General features: G+C 37.9%; 1 protein-coding gene across 8 annotated transcripts in view; it reads right to left on the reverse strand.

Moving 5' to 3' along the window:
• Positions 1–2,567: 2,567 nt before the first annotated feature.
• Birc6 (baculoviral IAP repeat containing 6) overlaps positions 2,568–27,180 on the reverse strand; it is a 187,016-nt gene continuing 162,403 nt past the window's right edge. For 7 of the 8 annotated variants that reach the window (XM_048353168.1, XM_048353167.1, XM_048353169.1 and 4 more), the window contains 8 exons: positions 18,311–18,456; positions 17,452–17,562; positions 13,257–13,474; positions 10,926–11,087; positions 8,192–8,269; positions 5,782–5,970; positions 4,829–4,963; positions 2,568–3,712 (listed from right to left, as the gene is read on the reverse strand). In XM_048353168.1, the coding sequence (XP_048209125.1) occupies positions 3,533–3,712; positions 4,829–4,963; positions 5,782–5,970; positions 8,192–8,269; positions 10,926–11,087; positions 13,257–13,474; positions 17,452–17,562; positions 18,311–18,456 (1,219 nt within the window). In that variant the 3' untranslated portion in view covers positions 2,568–3,532. Of the gene's footprint in view, positions 3,713–4,828; positions 4,964–5,781; positions 5,971–8,191; positions 8,270–10,925; positions 11,088–13,256; positions 13,475–17,451; positions 17,563–18,305; positions 18,457–27,180 lie in introns of those variants that run through there. The other variant, XR_007211930.1, reaches the window with a different exon arrangement.

The following is a 27,180-nucleotide window of genomic DNA, read 5'->3' on the forward strand; positions in this document are numbered from 1 at the left end:
TAGAGGTAACCAGTAATTATGTATCAAGTTTGGACTTGCCTGCCCACCCCCCCCCCCCATCCTAGCTACTCAGGAGGCTGAGTTCTGAGGATCACAGTACAAAGCCAAGACCCAGCAGAAAAGTCTACGAGATAAAACCTTGAAGTGGAGCTATGGCTCAAATGGTAGAGTGCTGCTAGTCTTGAACAGAATAGCTCAAGGACAGCACTGAAGCCCAGTGTTTTTGACATTTCTCCAACTTCTCTGCATATGTTCTTGCAACATGACCATTCTTTTGGGTTTTGCTGCATTCCTCTTTAAGGCATTCATACTTACCTTTCTTTCCAGTTTCTTTCTTTTTTTTCTTTTTTCTTTTTTGGCCAGTCCTGGGGCTTGAACTCAGGGCCTGAGCACTGTCCCTGGCTTCTTTTTGCTCAAGGCTAGCACTCTGCCACTTGAGCCACAGCGCCACTTCTGGCCATTTTCTGTATATGTGGTGCTGGGGAATTGAACCCAGGGCCTCATGTGTACAAGGCAAGCACTCTTGCCACTAGGCCATATCCCCAGCCCCTCTTTCGAGTTTCTTAGCATGTAATCATATTAATATTATTCTTGTAAAAAAAATTAGCTTCCCTAAAGTTTGGTCAAATGTCTCTTCCTCTCTACTCCTTTGCCTTAATACTCTACACCTGAACTTCAGAGTGGGCTCTTCACCCATTCTCCACCTTGCCTATCAATACCTACCAGAATTACCTCCCTAGAACAATCTGATCAAGCTGCTTCCCTAATTAACGCCAGGGCAAACCAGGCCCATGCTGACCCACACCTCTTAAGTTTCCCAACATCAAAGTCTTCCATTCTACTCCACTCTTCCCACTTTGCCTTCTATAACCCAGTAGCATTTACCACAGTGCCAATTAACTGAATCTCTCCTTTTGTTCTCCTGTGCTTGGAATACCTGCTTTTTGCTACATTGTCTACCACTGTTATATCCTCAAGACTCAGGATATCTTCCTTCAGTAAGTCTTTTCCTAACCATATCATTTAGATGCCCATGTTTTTCCTGAGAAAAGTGTCCCTCCTCCCATTGAGGCCCCAGAAGTATGTTGTGAGAAACTCTGCAGAGAATATACCACATTGCACTGGCATTGTTTCCCTGTCTGTCTTCATTCCTCAAGTACAGGAGAGTTTGTGCTCACTGAAAAAAAGGGTCAAGATCTCACATAGAGACATTTTCATATAATACATTTCAGATTATGTTTTTCTACCTTGGTTTTTTTAGAACATGAATTAGATTTGATATGACTGATATTGTTGCTTTCATATTATAAACCTTTCTGATGTGAGGTGGAGAAAAATGACCCAAGAATACTCTATTGGTCTACAGAGTTTTTGATTTCTGGTTTTTGTTTTATTTGTCCCTGAGGCTTGAACTCAGAGCATGGGGTCTGTCCCTGAGCTTTTTTTGCTCAAGACTCGTACTCTACCACTTGAGCCCCAGCTCTATTTCTTTCTTTTTGGAGGTTAAATTGGAGATAAAAGAGTCTCCTGGACCTGACTGCTCAGGCTGGCTTTGAGCTGTGATCCTCAGATCGCAGCCTCCTGAGTAGATGTGGATTACAGGCATGAGCCACTGGCACCTGCTTCCATTGAATTTTAAAACCAAAACTGGTGGCAAACAATACATGTCATAGTCACATTTTATCATTTATCACTGATGAGACCGTGACAAAAATCAAACAACAAAAGTAGGGAAGATTCTCCTGATTGCCCATGTTTTATACCTAGATTCTAGCTAGCATGTCTGGCTCATGGCATATCTTTTTTCTTTTTTTTCTTTCTTTTTTTGCTAGTCCTGGGGCTTGACCTTATTAGGGCCTCAGCACTGTCCCTGAGTTTCTTTTAGTCAAGGCCAGAACTCTACCACTTGAGCCACAGAGCCTTCCGGCCTTTTCTGTTTATGTGGTACTGAGGATTCGAATCCTGGGCTCCATGCATGTGTGGTAAGCACTCTACCACTAAGCCACATTCCCAGCCCTCATTTCTTGTTCTAGGGCTAACCACTCTAAAATTGTTTAGTAATGTTACTTAGTGTAATTAATCGTTAACATTCTTTTAAATACATTGATTTATTGATTACATAAGAAAAAAAAGAATAGAGTTTTGCCTAATACCTTGGCACCTAAATTCCTGTGAGCCCCTAACTCAATCTTTTGTCATAAATGGACTCTACCACTGTTTCGTCACTTTGGATGTAGACACCTGATTTCCTGGTCATAGCCTATTTGTTACTCCATTAACCATGTTTAAAGAGTCTGTACTTCAATATGAGACAGTACCCTAACTCTAGGCTCCCACTTTTCTTTAGAAATTGCACTGTTCACAATATACTGTTCAGAATCAGCTCCTGATACAAGCTTCCCACAAACCATTTTATTTTATCTAAATATTATCAAGTCATTTAAGTTTTTCCTTTATGGTAGAAAAACATCCATTTTCCCCCATTGTACAGATCGTAAAAATGTCCACTTTTTGTAGAAATACCATTTCACACCATGGCAAACTGTTTTAGAAATAAGACATAGTGCTTCACCTAAGTCTTTTATTTATTTGGCTCTAGGAAGAATTTGCATGAAAATGAGCCTGTATGGCAGGTACAGAATGTACTGTAACAGCACCAGAGAGGTACAGCCTCTCTCCTCTACACAGCCTCATTGTTAATACATACATATGACTTTAGCAATAAAACCAGATAGTCCAAGAAAAAAAAAAAGCCCTTTAGGGGAAAAAATAATCAATGTAGTGAGTTCAAATTGACCGTTCCTGTTATATACTTAAATTCAAAGAATGGATACATTCAGAGGCCCAAATGTTGGCATAGAATAAAATCATGTTCATTTATTTTTTTCTGCATCTTAGAATTAGAAGGCATAAAATTAAATATGTTGAATGTAATAAATTCATCCATACAAGTGCAAGTCTCCAGCTATAATGCATCTCATGGCAGATTTATTATTTAAAAATGTACCAGTAAATCAAAAAAGGGGGAGGGAATATGTCCATTTAACTTTTATTGAAGTGTATGTAGGAGGTCTTCAGAAATCAATTATGAGCACGAAGATATGGCCAAACATAAAGTCTATCAAATTCAGTGAAAAGTTGCTGACTTTAAATAGTTGTAAGAATGACCAATATATTCTTTGTTAACAACCCCTCACTCTATAGTTTAAAAAAAAGGATAAACATTCAGTAAACATTCTTTCCTAAGGTAGTTTCCCTTATATATCAGTGATTTATCCATTTCTTTGTATACACAAATTTGTTGAACATACCAATCAGTGGTTCTCACAATTGAAAAATAAAAGCACAAAAAAGTTTACACTCTTGTACAGGTAAATAAAAGGTCACCTTGAATTAAACTGGATCTCCTTAAGGACATAGTATAGTTTCAGTTTCATTACCTATTACATAATTAGTTTCTTACATACAAATATTGACATATTTGGCTTGTGCTTCGAAGCCTTTGTGTCTATGAAATCCACATCAATGCAGCTCATAATTGGAAGTCACTAGGGAGGTCTTTGCTGCTGCCTGGTTTGACCTGATCTCCTGTTAGAGACTCCTCAGCACCTGCTGTGGCTCGGCACACTTCGGAGGCATCATCCATGTCAGGGTCCAAGCCTTCAGGGCAGGGAAGTTTCAGCAACTCTTCTCGAAGTTGAGCAGTGTGACGCTACAGGAAGAATCACCACGAAGGTTAGAAATCTAAACTGTAGGGTCCTAGCTCAGTATCTCAGAGAGGACCTCAATTTCACAAAGCATTAGGCCTACAAATTACCTGCTGATCATTTTTATATAAAGGCAGGAAACAAAACTGGCAAGAAATCACTAAGTTCAAAATTTAGTGGAATTACTGGATTAGTTCAAGGTAACATACAGTGTCCTGCACTTTGTCAGAGGACAAGCATTACTGATGACTTATAGAACATCATTTCTTTGACATGCGCATATTCTTTTAAATTAAAGACAGTACCCTTGGCTTGTCGTTTATGCTATCTATCTGTGGCTCAATATTTTTTACCAAAAGAAAACACCAAAACTTAAAATAAACCAGGTTAGCCCGACATCAGTGGCTCACGCCTCACTCAGGAGAGGCTGTGAGCTGAGGATAACAGTTCTAAGCCAGACCAAAATTCCATGAGACACCAATTGAGCATTAACCACAAAAAAGTTGTGTAAGTAGAGCTGGGCGCTGGTGGCTCAAACCTGTAATCCTAGCTACTCAGGAGGCTGAGGTCCGAGGATGCAGCACAGAGCCCAAGCAAGAGACTCTTATCTCCAGTTAATCACAGAAAATGCAGGAAGTAGTACTCTGGGGTTCAACTGGTACAGTGCTAGCTAGCCTTGAGCAAAAGGGGCTCAGGGACAGTACACAGGCCCAGAGTTCAAGACCCAGGACTGGCAAAAAAAAAAAAAAAAAAAAAAAGCTAGAAGTAAGTGGAGCTGTAGCTCAAGTGGTAGTATACTACTAACCTTAAGCAAAAAAGCTCAGGCACAGCGCCCAGGCCCTGAGTCAAGCCCTAGGAGTGGCATAAACAAAACAGAGTAGGGACACAGCTCATTGGTGAAACCTACACCCTAAGATCCATTCTGAGTGTAAAATGTAAACAAGTATCTATCAAATGCTAAGCCCTACTATGTAAAATGTTTACTCAGTGTTTCACCTTACATGTCCCACTAAATGTTAAGAAAATTCTAAGTTTTGAACCAACGATAAAGCACCTCTGCAGGAGTGATAATTTTATATTACTCCAGAGCCACCAGCAAGACTCGAGTCCGGCAGGCTTACCTTGAGGGCCGCTGCATGGTGAGACATGGTCCTGCCCACTCGCTTGTCACTGCTGTACTGCTGGATGTCCGCAATCCACTCCTCACACTGGGCCATGATCTCAATTCTTTTCAAGTAGAAATGTTTATGTATAACCTGAAGAACAAAGTGGGTTGACAGAATTGAAAGAAGTACATGGCATTACCAAAAATAAAAAATGCAATTTCAGATACTGCAATGTTTTTGTTTATGAAATTAAATTGTGTGGACTCATAGCAGGGAAGAATCAGGCTCCTGATTCTATACATCAGATTACATATGCTGCACTCCTCAGTTCTACAACAGAATGCCCAGTGTTAGCTCAGAGATCTATGTGTGTGAGAGAGACAAAGTAAATACTCAAAAGCTAACTTCTCTAAAACAGAATTTTTAGCACAATCCAAAAAACTGGTAACCAAGGAAGGTTTTTAGGAAGAAAACTGTTTTGAGAAAGTTAAAATATAATGATTAAAGTCATCTGACCTGAGAGATTAAAAAAAAAAAGCACAATCTTACATAGGAAGGCTATGAGAACATTTAGTCAAAGGACAGGAGTCTCGCTTCAGGACACAGTGGCATAAAAGCCTTTAAGAGAATTAAGACAATTTTTAGAAACTCATTGTCTAACTCCTAAAGGAAAGAAAGTATCCTTTCCTGACATTCATACATATACATTAGTATAAGAACAAAATTTCTATTTATGAGACAACTTATTTTATGAGAAATATTTTAGTATTATATTTAGTTTGTGGGTAGAATGCTAACTACTAAAAAATATAAGCTTTCCCCATATGAATTATGATATCTTGTAGGACTGAACATGGTTTTAAACTTCATGCAAACTATCTATCATTACTGATTTTTTAGGGTCAGTTCTAAAAACTAAAGTATAGCAGATATTGCCAGTAATAAAGTATTTCACTAACTGAACATACCTCTTTAAAACATGGTGAAGGGTTTCTGATTTGCTCTAGCATTGCCCATTTCACTGTCGCTTGTCGAATGTTTCCATCATACTCGCGAGAGCTCTGTGTGCCACTGGGTGTGCCTCTGGACCGCTCATATCCTGGTTCATTAAAGTAAGGCTCAGCTACTAAGATGAGGGACTGGACTGACACCAATACCTGAGGAATACAAAAAATGAAGAAATTTTGCTATTTAACTGGTAACTTGCTTTACCCACTGGGAGCCTTTTTTTTTTTTTTTTTAATAGGGGTGCCTAGTACCTGGGCGCTGTACCTGAGCTTTTGTGCTCCAAGGTGGTATTCTACCACTTGAGCCATAGCTCCAGTTACAGCTCTTCTGGGACATTAACTGGAGATAAGAATCTCAGGTCTCAGCCTCTAGAGTAGCTGGGATTCACCACTGGCCCCCAGCTTATAGGAGTCTTGTTTAAAGTACTTGTTTCCATATTTCTATTACTATAAGAACTGATAGTCATGATTAAGACACTGAAATACTTCATTAGTAGAGCAAAAGTTACGTGTGAAACAGCCATATACAACATTTATACATCTGTTTTATATTCTTGTAAACAATAATAGATGAGTTCTATTTACAGAAAATGCTTTAAAAAGGCTTATAAATACGGTAAACCTCATGCAACTGTTTGGAGGGAAGATAGAGTTTCATATAGGTCAAACTCCAGGGTTCAAGTGGTACCCTCTGCCTGAGCTTCCAAAGTAACTGGGACTACAGACATGGTAATATATATGCCCAACTCCCTCACCAATCTAAACACTGCTCAAACTTTTCTTACTCATAAAGAGCAGAGGAACAGCTGCATACTCTGAAAATATTCATAAGGAGAACTACATGAATCAGTTTAAAATATTTATTCCAAGAAGCAGCCATAATACCACACCCACAGCTACACCCAAACCCTCATATTTAAACCTCCTAGACTTTATGGTTCTAAGAGTACCTTTGACTATACATATTTACCAGAAAACCTGGTTTGCTTATTCCTGGCTAATATTTCTAGCTAAAAGGCCTTGTAATTAGCTAATATAACATCTTTGAAGGCAGCAAATAAATTAAATACCACCTTCCCACATATGAAAAAGCGTAATGACAACTGCACTTTTATTAGGCATAATGATTAAACAAGGTTATTAAAATAAACATTTTAGCAGTTGAGGGATACATTTCCTTAGAAAAAATTTTTTCTTTCTCTCTTTTTTTTCTTTTTGTTGTCTTATTTTTAAAATTTATTTATTTAATGTCAAAGTGATGTACAGTTTCACACATAAGGCAGTGGGTACATTTCTTAACCAACTTGTTACCTCCTCCCTCATTTATCCCCCTGCCTTTTTATTTAAAAGTCAGATTTTTATTATCTTTAAGTAGTTGTGCAAAGAGGTGTCAATTGTAGATTATTTAAATGGACATTTGAACCTGAATACTGAAGCGAGGAAAAGATATGGTTAAACAGAATATACAAGTGTTCCCGAGGCCAAATTCAACTAGAGAAAACCTTCCCAGCACTCCAGAGGCTAAGGCAGGAGGGCAGCCTGGGATAAATAAGTGGATTCTAAATCATAAAATAACAAGCCAGCACTGATGGCTCATGCCAATCAAGTTACTCAAGAGGCTGACATCTGAGGATCACCATTCAAAGCCAGCCCAGGCAGAAAAGTCTCAGTGAGATAGTAGAGCTGTGGTTCAGTGGTAGATTGCTAGCTTTCAGCAAAGGAGCTCAATGACAAGGTCCAGGCTCTGAGTTCAAGCCCCATGACCAATTAAAAAACAAGACAACAACAAAAGAAACCTCACTACTATTATTTTAAATCTAAGATTCATCCAGGAAAAAGCTTATGAATCTCAAGCATTTATAGTTTCAAATGTTTTGCAAAGAACTGCAAGTCTTAAGTTTTATGAATTCTAGGACAATACTTGTGAGCCTCAGACAAGTTAAACTGATCACAAAAGAGCCAGATCACTGTGAAGAAATACATACTATTAAATTTATAAATTTAAATTCTATTAAAATTCTATTTACAAAAGGTTAGGCCCTCTCCCAGTGTGATCTGGGAGTTGTGAGAAACCTGTATCATCTTTTAAGAATTTAAGAACTAAAAATAGCATTTTTTTTCTTTTTACAACAGTGATGTTTGACATAACTAAACTTTTATCTTATGCCCTAACTTGAGTCTCTAAACTCCAGATGAGACTTTACATCAGCTGATCATCCACAGGCATTTAACATATTTCCTACCCTTCTGTCATTTATGGGAAAGGACTAACGAGGCTTATTATTAGTCACTGAAATATTTTTTCAAGCACACAGTTCTCCATTTTGAAATTGTCAAAATTGAAATTTGAAATTGTCAAAGTTTTGTTTACTTGTAAAAAGCTTGAGGTCTGAGGATTCCACTTCTCCTCTGGTCTTCCATGCCAGGTATTCAAGATGCTTAAACAGACCTGAAGGAAGGAAAAGGGAAAAAATGTAAACACAATTTGAAAAGAAAGTGTAAACACAAACTGTCACTATAGAAATAAAGCAAAATGCCCTAAAATCAAACTACTTCAGTTTTATGAATCCTAAGAGGCTGTCCGAGTAACACAACTAGAAGTAAAACAAAATGTTCTTATTTGGCTTTACACAAACACGAAGCTGGAAAATGGAGGAAGGCACTGACCCCCTTGCAAAAGATTCCCAGGACTCCTCGAACACATTTAAAATATGTTAGATACTTATTTACTTAGCAAGACTGAATTCAAGCTACTTGCCAAACATATATGTAAACAGTTTGCTTTTTGACGAATATTAAAGCAACATAAAATTGGGATACATTACATTATATCTTCCTGGCATATGACTCAGCAATATAAAAATATTACTGGATGGGCACCAGTGGCTCACGCCTGTAAGTTCAAAGCCAGCCAGGGCAGCAAAGTTTCTGAGACTCCTTATCTCCACTTAACCACCACAAAAACAGAAATGGAGCAGTGGCTAAAGGTGGTAAAGTAGAAAAGCTCAGGGACAGCATCTAGGCCTTGAGTTCATGCCCCATGCCCAAAAAACAACAACAAAAGTCACTGGACTAAATTTTTAATAGCAAATCCACAATTTCAAACAATAGCAACAAATCTGGACTAAAATGTACCTCGGTGGTAGAGTGCTTGCTTAATGTGTGTGAGGCCCTTGGCTCAATCTCAGCACAGGAAAGGGGAGTAGGGTGGGGGTGGAAGCAAAACTAAAGATATGTTTACAGTGGTGTGGATCATGGAATAAACAGTTATGATGGCTAAAAGTATTAAGTAATAAGTATGCAAAAATAATATGTTAAAAAATAAGTTTCAGAGCATTGGACTCCTGAAAATCTCACTCCTCTAATTTTTGTAAGGAATTGATTTATTAATTAAATTTTAGTATTGTGTACCTCCAACACTGCAGTTTTTGGTAACTATCAAGAACAGGCAATATACCCATTTCTTTTCAGTTATACACAATCTAATCTTTGTTCTTTCAAACAAATCTAGAACTGCCTCTGGTTAAGCCTTCAATAAACCTAGAAAACTAACTCCATTTTTATGATTTGACTTAATGATAAAGAATAAGTGGTAATGGTTTAACTACAAATATGAGGCAAATGAAACTTGTGAAGGTAAGAAGGCAACACAGGTAGAAAATCTGGGGACATCTTTGGTAAAACATTGACCTCAAGCACTTTTCTCATCAAATAAGCAATTGCTTAAGGGTACATATAGCTTCTCACCTACTATTTTTTTGCCCGTCCCTGTCCCCCACCGCCGCCCTGGTTGTGGGGCTTGTACTCTGGGACTGGGCATTGTCCCTGAGCTCTTCAGCTCAACGCCAGTGCTCTACCAGTTGAGTCACAGTGCCACTTCTGGCTTCCTGGTAGTTAACTGGAAATAAAGAGTCTCACAGTCTTTCCTGCCTGGGTTGGCTGTGAACCCTGATCCTTAGATCTCAGCCTCCTGAGTAGCTAGGGTTACAGGCAAGAGCCATCAGTGACCAGTCTCAATTATTTATTAGTTTTAAACACTGAATATTCAGCATGGGATGTATTGATGAAATTACATCCAACTTTCCAAAATTATTTTGAGGTGATTTTTTATTTTATTAAGGTTTCGTTGGGGTGCTGGAAATCAAATCCAGGACCATGTGTGTACATGCCAGGCAAACAGTCTCACTGAGCTACATCCCTAGCCCTGATTATTCTTTTAACTGTAACTTTGATGTATACAGTCACATGGAATTTTGTTTTGTTTTGTTGGTTGTGGGGCTTGAACTCTGGGCCTAGGCACTGTTCCTGAGCTCTTCAGCTCAAGACTAGTGCTCTACTACTTGAGCCACAGTGCCACTTCCATGGAATTTCTTAAGTATCTCTTTCAACGTCTTTTAAAAAGTAAAAATATAAAAAACATTGAAAATAAAAAAGGAGTTGGAATGTGGCTTAGTAGCAGAGTACCTGCCTGGCATGCATGAAGTCCTTAGTTCGATTCCTCAGCATCACATAAACTGAAAGGGCCAAAGCGGCACTGTGGCTCAAGTGGTAGAGTGCTAGCCTTGAGCAAAAAACCAGGGACAGTGCTCAGACCCTGAGTTCAAGCCCCAGGACTGGCAAAAAACAAACAAACAACAACAACAACAACAAACCCAAACCATAAAAGGTGGTTGTGATTGGGGGAGTGGGGTTTGGAAAGCTGTGACAAAAAAAAAATGATAGTTCTATGTTTGTGCCATTTTACCACGTTTAGATATAGCTGAAAAAAAAATGACTAAGACTGGAGATATTTAACATAAAGAAAGATATAAGGCCTAACAGACAATGCTGTGTTCTTAGCAGGGGTAGATCTAAGTGTGCGAAATCAATTTAATTTGTCAGTACTTAAGATGATGTGTTCTTGGTAACAATGTAGTGCTTCTACCCTTTTCTGTTCCTTCATTCTAATATTTCAGCTAATCTGTACATATGAGGAGACCAAGAATGAAAAACCCCATATCCTCTTAGAAAAATGGTAACTAAAAATACCTTGCTTTAATTACAAAGGAACTTTGGATCCAACAGAAATGTGTAGCATTAAGAACAGAAGACTGCAATTACATTACCTTGCCATCGTTGTAGAGGTTAGGATTGAATCGAACACTATGACCACCGGTTGTTTCAAGATTCACGAGTGGGGGTGAACTGGGATAATCTTGAGGAAAATACACATCAAATTCAAAGCAGCCATTTGCATAGGGGGTGTCAGCTGGTCCCGTTATCAAAACCTGATATTCATACAAACGAACAGAGGACTGTGTACTTTTCTAGACACAACATAGTTCATCTTTTCCAGAATGTGTGAAAATGAAAATAGAAGTTAAGAACAAACACAAAACTAGAAAACTATTATAATGACAATGATTGGGTTTTGGTGAAAATGGGCTATTAAAACAGAGATGCTAAGCCAGGCACTGGTGGGGCTCATGTCTGTAATTCTAGTTACTTAGGAGTCTGAGATACGGAAAACACAGTTCAAAGCCAGCCCTGGTAAAGTCTGAGAGACTCCATCTCCTAAAATAACCAGAAAAAAGCCAGGCTGGAGGTGTGGCACAAGCAGTAAAGTGAAAGTGCAGTAAGTGCAAGGCCACAAATTCAAGCCCCAGTACCAGAAAAAGAAGGAGGGAGAGGGGAGATGCTATTGGCAGCAATACATTTGCCTATTATAATAAGCAAATACCTTTTTTTAAAAAAGGTTTTTAAAAAGCCTTTCTGCTGACCTTTCAAGACTTTATAGCTTTTCACTAATACAAGATTCTACACACATTAATTATTATCTGAAGGCATGAGGATATTTATCTACTATTGCAACATTATGACAAGATTTGAAGAGAATGATAGTTGTTTCCTAGTGGGTAACTTGTAGTTCAAAAAACAGCAGAGGACCAAACAGTAAGTGTAAGAATTACATAATGTATTTTATTTCAGTCAATCAATATGTGTTTATTACATAAAACAAGAGTAACATAGCCTCTGTCATTAAGGGTTGTATGGAGGCAAGAAGCACAATTATTTTCATGTGTGACATGGGGCTTTAAGACCATGGGGCTCTAGGCTGGAATCACTGCAGGATAATATAGTGTTTAACAGACACAAGGTTTCAACTCCTGTGGTCCATGTAATGATGAACTGCTTTTCTATAAAATAATTCTACAATGGGTCTGTTTCTAGGAACCAACAAAATGTGGCCAAATAGGTAAGTTTATAAAATGTCCACAGAGAAGTTACCCAATACAGCAAAGGAAGCAAAAGAAAAGCCTCCTCTAGGAACATAGGATAGGATATTAACATAAGTGAAAAGTATTTCCCTTCTCCAGGAGTTAAGACTATCAAGAATTTTTTTCTTCATGTCCTTCTTAAAATTGTTGTCATAAAGGCAATGCACAGAGGAGTTACAGTTTCTTAAGTCAGGTATCTTTAAACAGTTGTACAAAGGGGCTTCAATTTAACATGTCCATGTATTCTAATTAGTGACACTTTCCAGCAGCAAGCGCCCCCCCCCCTTACCATCTATCCTACACTCACTAGTTTCCATAAGTTTCCTAGCTCTATTTTTACATAGAGTAATCATTGAATAATATGGCTACATTCTCCTATCATTTCTCTCTCTTTTACCCTATCACTCTCAGAGAAGATTTGTTTCAGCTTCCCGGTATTCACTTTGTTAAACTATTAATTATTCAAAGGGGTTACATCATGGAAAACCACCTCTGTGCATACCATACTTTAGTCTGTTTGTTGCACATATGCATATCCCTGTAGACGTTTATAAATGTTTGTATTTTAACTCTAGCTTCCATGTTTCTGGTGGTTAATTGGAGATGAGTCTCACAGAGTTTCCTGCCTGGGCTGGCCTTAAACCACGATTCTCAGATCTCAGCCTCCTGTGTAGCTATGATTACAGGCGTGAGGCATCGGTGCCCAGCAAGTCAGGACTTTTCTTGATGTAGCATGTTCTTGGAATTTGATTTCAGATCAGTGTTAGAACAGAAAGGTGCAGATACTATATTACTGTTACTTTATTCACAGGCTTTATGAGCTTGAAAATACATTTTCTGAAAAAGAAATAAAGATTAATTTTCAACAAGTAATATTATAAAGTATGAGAGGAACATGGTGGATGACAAGAAATCCTATACTCTCTTCCTACCTATCAAAATGAAATCTTTTTGATATTATACTCCAGAACTGTAACAGATCAAATACAAGGCAGGGAGCTCTCTTTCTCTAAATTTTCATTTTGAACAACAGGCTGATCCACATATACTGAACCATTCCTACAAAAGGGCTCCTTTCACTGCAGTGCACAGTGGTCACCAAGTCTTACAATTCGTGCTATTTCTAGTATCTGTATGAATATTAATTAGAATATAGAGCAAAAAAATAAAGTTTTCTACCTTCATGATGTCAAGTCGCTCCTCATCACAGCGGACAAATACACTAGAAGAGGAGGACAGAGGCAGTGAAGTGGAAAGTGTCACAGCTTCCTGGGCAAGGCGGCGGGCTCTGGCAGCACAGCTCGCATCATTTGCATTTTTCACCTGAGACATGTAGTGGTAATTTACTTTAAAACCCAATTTTCCGTCTTCATCTTCAGAAACCATCTCAAATGTATCTAAAAGAAGAAGAAATTTTTTAAAACTGTCCAAAAAAAAACTATCTGAATCAAAGGCAGGCATTATAATGACAAAAAACACAAAGGAAACCACTACTTTCTTTCACCCAAAATGTAGAATGCCAGCAAACTAGAAATGCCTAGAAATGTGCTTTACCATACTTTAAGTATAAAGCTTCCTTTTTTACATACAGTTATCAACTGCATATAAAAATAGGCATATCTGGGTCTTGGTGGCTCATACAAGTAACCCTAGTTACTCAGAAGGATAAGATCTAAGGACTGTTATTTGAAGCCAGCCCATACAGAAAAGTCCTTAAGACTCTTACATCCAATTAACAGCCCTACAAAGTAGAGCTGCGGCTCAAGTGGTAGAATGCCAGCCTTTAACAAAAAACTCAACTGAGATTATGAAGCTTTGAGTTCCAGCCCTGGTATCAAAACACACACATACACATATACACACACACACACACACACACATACACACACACACACACACAGATATTCACATACATATTCCCATGCATATTCACAGAGAACAGAGTCTAATAAGTTAATAAAGATGTATATCCTGTTCAACTTAGCAACTTCTCTTCCATTAACTGTGGATGAGCCCAAGTATTTACATGCAATGGCAGCAACTGAGATGTCACACATTACTAAAAAACTATAGGTAAAGGTGCAGCTAAAACAAATGAGAATGAATCATATGATGATTCAAATGTAAGGTAGAAAATGTACTTTAATAAGAAAGGTCACAGAAAACTCATCTCTGAGTTGTTCTGAAAATTAGTGACTAGAAAAACCTGATCATGTTTAAAGTCCTGTTTAAGTTATTTTATTTTTTTACTTTATGTAGTATAAGAGAACCTTCTGGCTGATTTAAGTCTTAATCAAAGGCTCTGGACATAGTGCTCTCAATTTCCTCAGGAAGTGGAACAACCCTCCAGTCTATAAAATACTCATTTCCAACATAAATGTGTATATACAACACACACTTTTGTAACATCTTCGCTAATCTGTTTATTTTGTCAGTCATTGGGCTTAAACTCAGGGCCTGGGCACTACCCTTGAGCTCTTTTTTTCTTTTTTTTTTTTGCCAGTCGTGGGGCTTGAACTCAGAGCCTGAGCAGTGTCTCTGGCTTCTCTTTGCTCAAGGACAGCACTCTGCCACTTGAGCCACAGCGCCACTTCCGGCCTTTTCTATATACATGGTGCTGAGGAATCAAACCCAGGGCTTCACGTATACAAGACAAGCACTTTACCACTAGGCCATATACCCAGCCCTCCTTGAGCTCTTTTGCTCAAGGCTAGTGCTCTACCACTTTCAGCCACAACTCTACTTCCAATTTTCTGATGGTTAATTGTAGATAAGAGTCTCACAGACTTTTCTGACCCAGCTGGCTTTGAACTGTGATCCTCAGATCTCAGCCTCCTGAGTTGTTAGAACTACAGGCATGAGCCACCAGCACCCAGCCCTAATTCTCTCTTAACAAGGTAGGATTTTGGGGGCTGGGAATATGCCCTAGTAGTAAAGTGCTCACCTCATATACATGAAACCCTAGATTTGATTCATCAGCACCACATATATAGAAAAAGCCGGAAGTGGCACTGTGGCTCAAGTGGCAGAGTGCTAGCCTTGAGCAAAAAGAGGCCAGAGACAGGGCTCAGGCCCTGAGTTCAAGCCCCCAGAATGGCAAAAAACAAAACAAAACAAACAAGGGAGGATTTTGAGTGGGCACCAGTGGCTCATACCTGTAATACTAGCTACTAAGGAGAATAATATCTGAGGATCACAGTTTAAAGCCAGCCCAGGCAGGAAAGTCTGGGAGATTGTTATCGCCAATTAACCACCAGGAAACGGGAAGCAGTGCTGTCATACAAAGTGTCATACAAAGCTAGAGGACTAGCTTTGAGTGAAAAAGCTCAGAGACAGTGTCCAGACCCCGAGTTGAAGGCCCACAAACAACAACAACAAAGGTAGAATCTTGCTCTCCCTGATTGTGGGCAGATGTAGGAATGATGTGTAACTTCAAGTCCTGATTTGCTCTCTTGGGTAAGATATGTCAGCTTTGGCATATAAAGGTTCTCAAGAAGGCTTAAGGAGAGGCCCACATGACAAGGATCTGAAGCTTCCTATTCACATGTATACAAATGAGCCTGAAAGTATAGCCTCCAACTTTGGTCAGGGGTCCACACTAATGAAACAGACATATGACCACAACAGACATATGTCCCCAACAGACATATGACTGCAAATTCACAAGATACCCCCAAGTCAAATGATCAGCTGAACACCATTACTGAATTTCTGGCCCATAGAATCAGAAACATAGTAAGAATAAAGATGTTTTAAGCATGTAGGTTTGAGAGTAATCTTTGTAAAGAGAATAATTATTTAGTAAAATACAATAAACACTGAGAATATAAACAAGCTATCAATGTTTTGTTTAAACTTTCATTTTCTATATACTAGTATATGCAAGCATACAATGCTTGTTTGATAATATTTAAATACATGTAAATACAATACAGTAGTTATTGGTTTTAATACTAACAGAAATAATTTTCAATAAAATAACTCTTCAAAAGTATTATTTTAAAAGAAATACATATATAAAGAGTCAAATAAGCTGAGCACTGGTGGCTCATGCTTATAATCCTAGCTACTTAGGAGGCTGAAATCTGAGGATTACAGTTTGAAGTCAGCCCAGGCAGAAAAACCTGTGAGATTCTTATCTATAATTAAGCACCAAAAAAGCCAGAAGTGAAGCTACAGTTCAAGTGGTAGAGGGCTAGTCTTGAGCAAAAAAGCTCAGTGACAGAGCTCAGACCCTGAGTTCAATTCAAGCCCTAAGACAGATACTGTAAAAAAAAAAAAAAAAAAAAAAAAAAATTTTTAAAAAGGTCAAATGAACAGACTAGGTAACCAAACTGAATAAGTCAAAAAGTTGTAAACTCTAACCAGGTGACACCTTTGTAGAAAACCTGAGAGGTGAGAAGAGCAAAACCCTAACTGACTTCTGTGAAGGGTTTCCATGCTCACTGAACCTTACTTTAGTGTACTTTTTGGAACTGTCAAAATTCCTTGGGCATGTTCTCAGGATAGTAAAGCACAGAAAAAAGAAATAGGAAAAGAGAAAGAAAAACAGAAAAACACATACAGTAACAGCTAATAACGATCATTAAAGTTCAGAACATGCTTCAAGTATAAAGCAGCATCCTATGAGGGACTGATAGAATCTTTTCATCACACCTTCCTCGTCAGCTCTTTGGCTTGAAATGGGAAAGGCTAGAATAGGACAATGTTTTCTAAACATGAATCTCACGGAACTCTAAAAGGATAAGAGAGTAATAAAATTAATTCAAAGTTCCAGGTATTGAAAAATGGAATAGGTTAAAGAGATAGCTCAGTGGTAGTTACTTAATATGTGTGAAGCCCTAGGTTCAATTCCCAACACTACAGGAAAGTAGAAAAGATAACAAAAGAAAAAAATCCTGTTATATCATCTAGAATTTTTGTTTTTCTAATTAATACAGACCATCTACCTTAGTACAATTTCCAAATATGGTGTGACTACACATATAGATATAAAAAAAACCATACAAAAGATAAAAATGTTCTAGATAGGGGCTGGGGATATGGCCTATTGGCAAGAGTGCTTGCCTCATATACATGAAGCCCTGGTTTCAATTCCCCAGAACCACATATACAGAAAATGGCCAGAAGTGGTGCTGTGGCTCAAGTGATAGAGTGCTAGCCTTGAGTAAAAAGAAGTCAGGGACAGTGCTCAGGCCCTGAGTCCAAGACCCAGGACTGCCCCCCCGCCAAAAAAAAGTTCTAGATATATATACACACAAAGTATAAGACATGTTACTCCCCAAAAGAAAACTTATCTTTAATTTTTTTAAATTGGCATTTAATAGCACCACTAAAAAGCTGAGATCCTACAAAACAAAAAATTTCAACTCACCAAACTGCAATTTCTTCATAACAGCCACATATTTTTCTTCAAGTGACTTTAACACTGATAAAGGCTTGGGCTTCATAGCTGTTTTCTTGGAGTATTCACCGAGTTTTTTTTCTGTTATTTAATATTTCAAAATAAGTAACATTGAGTATACATTTTTGAAGAACTAAATGAAAAATAATTTACTTCTACAATTCAAGTGACAAATCTCAAATATTATCAAACTTTTCACAATTACTACTTCATCATTTGAATAAAGGGTTTTTTCTTACTTCAAAAATGTGACAACAGGGAGTCTGGGAATATGGCCTAGTGGCAAGAGTGCTTGCCTCGTTCATATAAATGAAGCCCTAGGTTCAATTTCTCAGCACCACATATATAGAAAAAGCCAGAAGAGGCGCTGTGGCTCAAGAGGCAGAGTGCTAGCCTTGAACAAAAAGAAGCCAGGGACAGTGCTCAGGCCCTGAGTTCAAGCCCCAGGACTGGCAAAAAAAAAAAAAAGTGACAATAAGGCAGGAAAATAACAAAGCTCTAATGAACTTTCATAATGGCAGAAATTGATCAACAAATGCAAAATCACAGTTCTCTTCGGTTGCTACTATATGAAATGCCAATTTAAACTAAATTCTCATACAAGTGTCAATGTAGTAGTTCCTATAAATAAAAATGGCATTTTACAAGTTTATTACTTTCAGTGAAGAAAAAAATTATTCCCTTATGAATTATAAATGAACTCTATAATCATATATAAGAGATAAGTATTGTACAATTACAAGTTATTCATAACTAAAGCTTGACAAAGAACAAAACTGACAGAGAACAAACACTTGAAATAGGAGAAAGTCGGGAAGTACTACTGTACCTTGATGGGCTTGCCGCAGACTGGTGGTGGCTGCAGAAACTATCTCAGCAGTCTTTTGGATGTCTGGTACCAAAAGAGTAAGTCCTTCTGGCTCTTGGTCAGATGTATCTGGTTTAACGCCTGTTTTAACATTTTCCCTTTTAGATCTGATTTTTTTTTAATACGGAAAGAAATGCAAAGAAAGTTAGATTTTTAAAAATGGAAATAACCTGCAGAAATCAGTAACACTCAACCTATGCAACTTGTAGGCAGGGACAGGAGGGGAAAAGTGAAAGTGACATTATCTAAAAAGAAATATACTCATTATCAGACTTAAGAAATGATAAACTTTCTGTATAACACCTTAATAATAAAATTATATTAAAAATTGGAATTAGGGTACACATGACATTTGCCATAAATTATAAGGGGTAAGTTCATTATTGCTAGGTTAAGGCCTAAGATAATAAATGAAGATATGAGCAGATACTCCCTAAAACATTGTATAAATGTCACATTATTAAAAAAAAAAAAAAAAAAAAAACCTCAAGCTGGGTGCCAGTGGCTCATGCCTGTAATCCTAGCTACTCAGGAGGCTGAGATCTGATTGTGATTAGAAGCCAGCCAATGCAGAAAAGTCCACGAGACTCAAAAAATAAAAATTAAAAATTAAAGGAAAAACAAAACAAAACAGAATTGGAGCTATGGCTTAAGTGCTAGGCTTGAGAGCTAAAGCTCAGGGACAACAACATCCAGGACCCAAGTTGAAGCCCCAGGACAGGCACAAAATAAATTATTATTATTAATAAAAATAGTAAACATCTGGATATAGAGAAATCATTTCTAAAAAAGCAAAGAAAGGGGCTGGGAATATGGCCTAATGGCAAGAGTGCTTGCCTCGTATACATGAGGCCCTGGGTTCGATTCCTCAGCACCACATATACAGAAAATGGCCAGAAGTGGCGCTGAGGCTCAAGTGGCAGAGTGCTAGCCTTGAGCAAAAAAGAAGCCAGGGACAGTGCTCAGGCCCTGAGTTCACGGCCCAGGACTGGCAAAAAAAAAAAAAAAGCAAAGACAAGGGAATCAAGACATGGGAACCTTCCAAGACATGAGAATCAAGGAGCTATATACAGGCGTTTATTTTTACAATGTATTCACTCACAGTATGTTAAAAATAAAAGATAAATTTGATATTCAGCTATCTTGCAACTGTTCCTATATACTGGAATTTAAGGAAATACTATGTTTTAAAGACATTTTTCTGCTATTTCTTATCAGGATCTAAAATGTACCCAAACTTACAACAAAATTGGATATATTCCTGCAAGGTTTCAGTGTACAGAACATCAGTTGTTGTTTTTTAGTTGTATTTTTATTACCTTTAGTTGTCAAAGGGTTAACTAACAGTCAACAAAAATCCATGAACATAGTTTTAGTACATGATTCACAAAACATTACAACTAAACATTATTTCCTTTTCTTTTCATCTTCTAGTCCAACCCTCAGCAAACACTATTCATATAACAAAATCCTTACTGTTTAGGCTGTTTTTTAGTTTGTTTTGTTTTGGTGCCAGTACCAGTGCTTGAACTCATTGTCTCTCACTTTTTACTCAAGTATGGCACTTTACCACTTAAGCCACAGCTCTACTTCCAGCTTTTTGATGGTTAAATTGAAGATGAGTCTCACTGACTTTTCTGCCCAAGCTGGCTTTGAACTGGGATCCTCATATCTCAGCCTCCTGAGTAGTTAAGATTATAGGTGAGAAACACCAGCATCCAAGAACTACTTAAGATTTTTTTTAACTTAAACTTCAAATCTCTATCTTCTTTAATCAAGTAAACAGAAATGTTAAAGGTGATTAAAATAATATATGCAGGAGTACAATATAAACTATCACTTATTTTACTAGATGTATACCGGCCAACAAAAGGATGCTGCCTTTATAGTAAAATATTTCACAAAGCCGGTGACACATCCATGAAAGTAATGATGGGACAGTAATACTGATCAAGAAGTATTGTACTCATAACCTAGTTAGCTTTGTAATAATAATGAGACAAAATAATAAGAGACAAGAATAGTGTCATTTACATATAAATGTCCAAGAAAAAGAGAAATTTGATGTTCACGGTAAAATATAGGCTCACCACTAGGTATCATCATAAAGATAAAATCCTGCTCAGAAGAAATTCAGTGTTCACTCAGATAGGTACTAAGAACTCATTCCTGTTGGTAGCCAGAGTACATGGATACAGAATTAATGCATGTGTTTTGAATTTTTGTTCCTGCAGTACATGAAAAGGCTAGTATCCACACATATTTTCAACTACATAGTATACATTATTACCTTATCTGGAAGGATGGCTTAAGCGAAAAGGCTAAATATTCCCTGAGTTACTGGACTGGCCCTGAGATGAAAGAAGTCACCGAGGACACACATCCACTTTCCTTTGCCACGAGTGACCCACTTGGCATATGTATTGTATATCATTTCACCTATCAACTTCTGTGTGTGTGTGTTCAAGAATGCATATGTTTCCAAGTAAGAGTGTAAGAATCACAAGAATATAATGTTGAAATATCAGGCATTAACTAAAATATCAGATGTTTTTAACCGCTACAACCAAGACTGTATTTGACAGATTTATATGGCCATCTTACTTACTTACTAACTTATTTTGATGATACTGGAGATTGAACTTGGCCTAATGCTTCCTAGACAATGTTCTGTCATAAAAGACATGGCGCCCCAGTCCTTTTGCTGTTTTTTCAGATAAGGTCTTAAACTTTTGCCTTTGAAACACAATCCTCCGATGTTCACCTCCCAAGTAGCTGGGATGATATATGTGAACAACCACCACACCTGGCTTGCTTTTCCTATAAAATTGCTTTAAACTTTTGCCTGGGAAGGCCTTGAGCCATGATCCTCCTATCTTTGCCTCCCAATGATCTGGGATTACATGCATGAACCACTTCACCCTGCCGAGTCTGCTCTTTCTTAACAAGGAATTATTCTGGCAGTAATCCAATCAAGTTCTAAATTATATTCATCAAGAGCTATTAATATGAGACTGACATGCTACCTACTGTACTAACAAGACACCTAAGAGCTATTAATAACCAGTGTCAAACACTGACAATCAGGAAAAAAGCAAAAGCTGTTGACAGTACCACTTTGAAAGGACAAAGATTTTTTTCTTCCCTAATTATAAAGGATTCTCTATTACAGAACCAAAAATAAAAAAATTAGCACTAAACTACAAAATAAAAAACAACAACAGCAAGTTGTTTGGGGGAAATAGTAGTTATAGCTACGATAAACGACATACAGATGATGTCTTAAAGCACAACATCAGTAAGATTATTCATTGTATTCATAACAGATTTCACTTAAAGAAACATATCTTGCCAAGCAGAAAAGAAAAGTGTGAAAGCAAAGGACACTTTTTTCCAGAAAGGATATCTTCTCATTGAAAAAACAAGAAACTCTGACATGGAGCCTGAAATATGTGTATTTGTGTATGCATGCAATGTTAGGCTTTATTATATTCACCTCCTAGCATATAGATTATCCTCAAAAACAGAAACTTGGAGGTTTGTTTATAAATAACAATTTCATAATTCCAGTTGTACAAAGATTAGTGGGTTATTTAAAATAGTCTAAACACAATGGCACATTAAGTTGGTTGGGTTTTTGGGGGTTTTTTTGGGTGGTGGTGGTTGGACATGGGGCTTGAACTCTGGGCCTGGGCACTGTCCCTGAGCTCTTCAGCTCAAGGCTAGTGCTCTATCACTTGAGCCACAGTGCCAATTCTGGTTCTCTGGTGGTTAATTGGAGATAAGAGTCTCACAAACTTTCCTGCTGGAGCTGCTGGTGAAACGTAAGCCTCGGACAGGTGTAAGCCACCAGTGCCCGGCTAAATTGTTTTGCCTTTCTAAAAAATTATAAGAATCCAGAAACGTTTTTATCTAATATTAAAATGTTACACCACATCAGTAAGAGAAATGTTCTCCTATCTCCTCCTATTGAGGCCAATGGTCAAATCATAAAGCAGATAAATGTTTACATAGGGTTCTGATAAGAAATTTTAACTGGATAGTATCTCTGTCAAAAATATATAGTAAAAAAAAAGCTGGGCAAGGGTGACTTACTACTCAGGATGCTGAGATCTGAGGATCACAGTTCAAGGCCAGCCTGGGGAAGCAAAGTCTGTGAGACTCTTATTTCCAATTAACTACCAAAATAGCCAGCAGTGGAGCTATGGTTCAAGTGGCAGGGCACTAGCCTTGTGCAAAAAAGAAAACCTCAGGGACAGCATCTAGGCCCTGAATTCAAGCCCCATATACAGCGGGGAGGAAAGACACTGTGGTTTGGGAATAATCTCCAAAAGGTAACAATACTTAAAATATATGAAGGACACACACTACCTGCCTATCAATGTTCACAGCGATTCATTGTCTGACATTAAACTAAAGCCAGTAATCTCTCTCTCTCTCTCTTTTTTTAAGTTTTAGGTTATTGTCAACCCATATGTAGGCCCAGCTCATGAAAAAAGGCCATACCTTAGCTCACATCCTGAAGTCTGTGTGAAAAGCTATTTGAGTTCAAGGCACCTAGCTGGAAGTAGGCCTCTGAGACTGACAATGGATCCAACATGGTAAAAGCAATCAGCGACGGCCGCTACCATGATATCCGCTGCTTTGTGCATACGTTGAATCTGGTTGTGATCACTGCCCTGAAGAAATATGAGGAAGCAACTGAAGTTTCTACTATTGCATAGAATTATCTGCAAACATTCCCACTATGCTGTGAATTCCAACTAAATAGCTGTTAAATCAGGCAAAGTTGGCTCTGTGAAATATAATCGGAACTAGGATGTGAGCAAAATGGGCAAATCTTTTTCCTGAAAACATAAGTTACAAAAAGTACCATACCTCAACACTGTTATATTGATCTTAACTAATACTACCCCCCAAGCTGAACTAGATATTAAGTCTAAACAGACAGTAGAATTGGGTTCTCTTATTTATACTTCATAAAATGAAAAAAGCTATTTTCTTGGTATAGAAGAGACCAACTTAACTCCCAGCATTCTACCTGTCAGGTGGAAAGTATCCAATAGATGAAATAAGCATTTTAAAAAGAAAGCCAATGAAAGAAATTATCTGGAGACTGACTGCAAGCTGAAATGTCCTCATTCAGAATCACTACAAATTAGCACTTCTGAAAAAAGATGTTAAAACTACAAAAGAAAGTTCTTCCACCCATGAAGCCTTATTTACCTATAAAACAATCATCACATTATACTTCTTGGTTCTAAAATTCTTTTCCAGGAGTTACAGTTCAAAATGAATTAAGATAAAAGGCAAAGATTTATTTACAGTAATAGCCTGGTTGCTTGGCTCATGCCTATAATCCTAGCTATTCAAAAGGCTGAGAATTGAGGATTGCAGTTGAAAGCCAGCCCGGACAAAGTCCATGAGATGCTTATCTGGATTCAATTAACCACCAAAAAGCTACAAGGAAAACTGTCCCTTAAGTGGTAGAGTGCTAACATTTTAAAGCCTAGAGACAGGACCTAGTTCCTGAGTTCAAGCCCCAGGACTGGCTAAATAAATATTGCAGTAGAGAACTCTGCTCCTAATGTCTCAAGAAAGCAATAAAGTGACTGGGGAAATGCACCAGTCAATGATGTCAAGAATTCTGTAAAATGATCTTCCATGATCAAAACAGTTTTAAAACTCTGATTTCTTTTTCTTTTCTTTTTTTTTGCTGGTCCTGGGACTTGAACTCAGGGCCTGGGCATTGTCCCTGAGCCTTTCTGTGGTCAAGGCTAGTGCTCTACAACGTGCATCACAGCACCACTTCCAGCTTTTTCTGTTTATGTGGTGCTGAGGAATCGAACCCAGGGCTTCATTCATGCTAGGCAAGCACTCTACCACTAAGTCACATTCCCAGCCTCTTTTTTTTTTGCCAGTCCTGGGCCTTGGACTCAGGGCCTGAGCACCATCCCCGCCTGGCTTCTTTCCGCTCAAGGCTAGCACTCTGCCACCTGAGCCACAGTGCCCCTTCTGGCCGTTTTCCATATATGTGGTGCTGGGCAATCAACCGAGAGCTTCATGTGTAGGAGGCAAGCACTCTTCCCACTAGGCCATATTCCCAGCCCCTGCCCGCTATGATTTCTTTTTCAGTTTACTTCAACTCTATCTATCTATCTATCTATCTATCTATCTATCTATCTATCTATCTATCTATCTATCTATCTATTTATGGCCAGTCCTGGGGCTTGTACTCAGGGCCTGAGCACTGTCCCCTGGCTTCTTTTTGCTCAAGGCTAGCACTCTGCCACTTGAGCCACAGCGCCACTTCTGGCCGTTTTCTGCATATGTGGTGCTGGGAAATTGAACCCAGGGCCTCATGTATACGAGACAAGCACTCTTGCCACTAGGCCATATCCCCAGCCCTACTTCAACTCTTTCTAAATGAAAGTACCAGTTTGATTTTTTTTTCTTTGCCAATCCTGGGCTTGAACTCAGTGCCTGGGCACTGTCCCTGAGCTTCTTTTGCTCAAGACTAGCACTCTACCACTTGAGCCACAGTGCCACTTCTGCTCTTTTCTGTTTATGTGGTTGGTACTGAGGAAATGAACACCCATGGCTTCATGCATGCTAGGCAAGCACTCTACCACTAAGCCACATTTCCAGCCCTACCAGTTTAATTTTTAATAGTTTAAAACAAAGTGGGAAAAAATTCAAACTTGGAAAATGAGTGCAAAAATAAGCTAAGAGACATAAGAAGCTGTCACACATTTATTTGTGATTTTGATTTAAATCACAAATTGGGTTATAATCATTTTAGTCCAGATTAATCACTATCAGACATAATAAAGTACTTCATGCTATCTACTGAGCAACAGAAGGACATCAAATTTCAGTCCTTTCCATGTTGCCCAACAGATAGCCAAATAAGAGGAAGAAAAGAAAGCAAAGCAAATGCTCGCTCCACTGTCATAATATCAAGCAAAGATTGATGAACAATCAAATCTGCTAAAGGTCATTGAAAAAAGAAACTTCTACAAAAAATATAGTACACTAAATGTTTCTTGGTGAAAGAATGAAGTCTTTAATTTTCTACGTCTGAGGGGAAGATGTAAAAGGAGAAACTAGAAAATGTTTTGCTTATAGAAAGCAAAGCGGAGGGTCTACAATTTAATCTATTACTATTTAGGTTCGTGAAAAGTAAGATATTTCTACGAAGTAACTTATTTTAAATATGATGGCCTTCTTTGAGTCCAGAAGAATCTTTGAGATAATATGACAAATGGCATTATCCACTAAATCAGTTATATGTGTAGCCTGACAACAATTAAGGCTTTTGGACAGCAAACCTCTTTGTCCAATTTTTGGTAAAATTGTTACATACTAAATATTCTAAAATACAATTATTTAGCTACTGAAGTCCACAGGGAAGTATCATATATAAAATAATCAATTTGTTACTGTCTCTGAAGCAGCAATGAACTGCCACATTTATTTAAAAATAAACAAATTGCCATGAAGACATATGTGTGCATGTGCATGCACACACACACACACACACACACACACACACACACACACACACGTGTGCCAATTCCAGCATTTTGGAGGCTAATTGGAAGTATCCTATAGACTTTCTTACTCCGGCTCATTTCAAACTGAGATCCTGCAATCTCAAGTCTTCTTTGTAGCTATAGTTACAAGCATGAGCTACTTACCCAGCTATGGCTATACTTCTGACTTCAATCTGAGATGATGTAGGCAAGAGTGGCCAACAGGAGATAAATTTGACCAAGACTATGTGTAAAACCCAATGGGACACATCTTTAACAACCGAACAAATTTTCACACAACACAGCTAACTACGTTTACATTCAAGAGAAAATAATATACCTGTAAATGCTTAAAGTATTAGGTAATTATGCTACAAATCCCTTTATCAATACAATAGTTTTTCTCTGACATTTTTTTCCTATTTATGGCAGAAGTCTCAATATGTTACTAAACCTGGCTTTAGATTTGTGATTCCTCATGCCTCAGTCTCTTGAGGACTTGGCTTTCGTAACTGTCCAAAAAATGTTGAAGAAATGGTCATAAAAGGTAAAGGGAGCTTATTTTATAAATACTGCTCTATTGTATTACTGTATCAATCCTTCAATTTTTTCATAACAAAGTTTCGATAATTGAAGTAATTAAAAGAGCAAGAAAATATAAAATTGCTTAACCTGACTTACTTCTAATTTAAGGTTGTTGGTTGTTCATTCACCAACCAAACAGCAGATATAATGAAGTTCTGTCTACTTTGGCAATCTACCAATTATTAATTAGGCTAAGAATGGGATGAAATCATAGTAAAAACATGTTGCCTTTTACTGCCCTAACAAAGCCCTAATGTAAATTCTTCAGACAATGAAAACAAGATAAGTGAAAGAAAAAAATCAGAAAAAAATGTGTAGAATCCACATTTTTTGTTTAACTATCTAAAGTTATGAAAACGAATTTTTAGTTGAAATAATTTTTTTTTGGGGGGGGGCGCCAGTCCTGGGGCTTGAACTTAGCGCCTGGGCACTGTCCCTGAGAGTCTTTTGCTCAAGGCCAGCGCTCTACCACTTGAGCCACAGCACCATTTCTGGCTTTTTCTATGTATATGGTACAGAGGAATTGAACCCAGGGCTTTATGAATGCAAGGCAAGCAGCACTCTACCGCTAAGCCACATTCCCAGCCCCTGAAATAATTCTTATAGTCTTTTACTCCTGTATGAAGAACAGAAAATGTTTCTTTTCCTATTTCTCCTTATTTTACACCTGTTATACTAAAGTAAATCCTCATTAAATCTTTCACCTTAAGA

Source organism: Perognathus longimembris, chromosome 8 (assembly GCF_023159225.1).
Source record: "Perognathus longimembris pacificus isolate PPM17 chromosome 8, ASM2315922v1, whole genome shotgun sequence".
In the NCBI taxonomy this organism is placed as follows: Eukaryota; Metazoa; Chordata; class Mammalia; order Rodentia; family Heteromyidae; genus Perognathus; species Perognathus longimembris.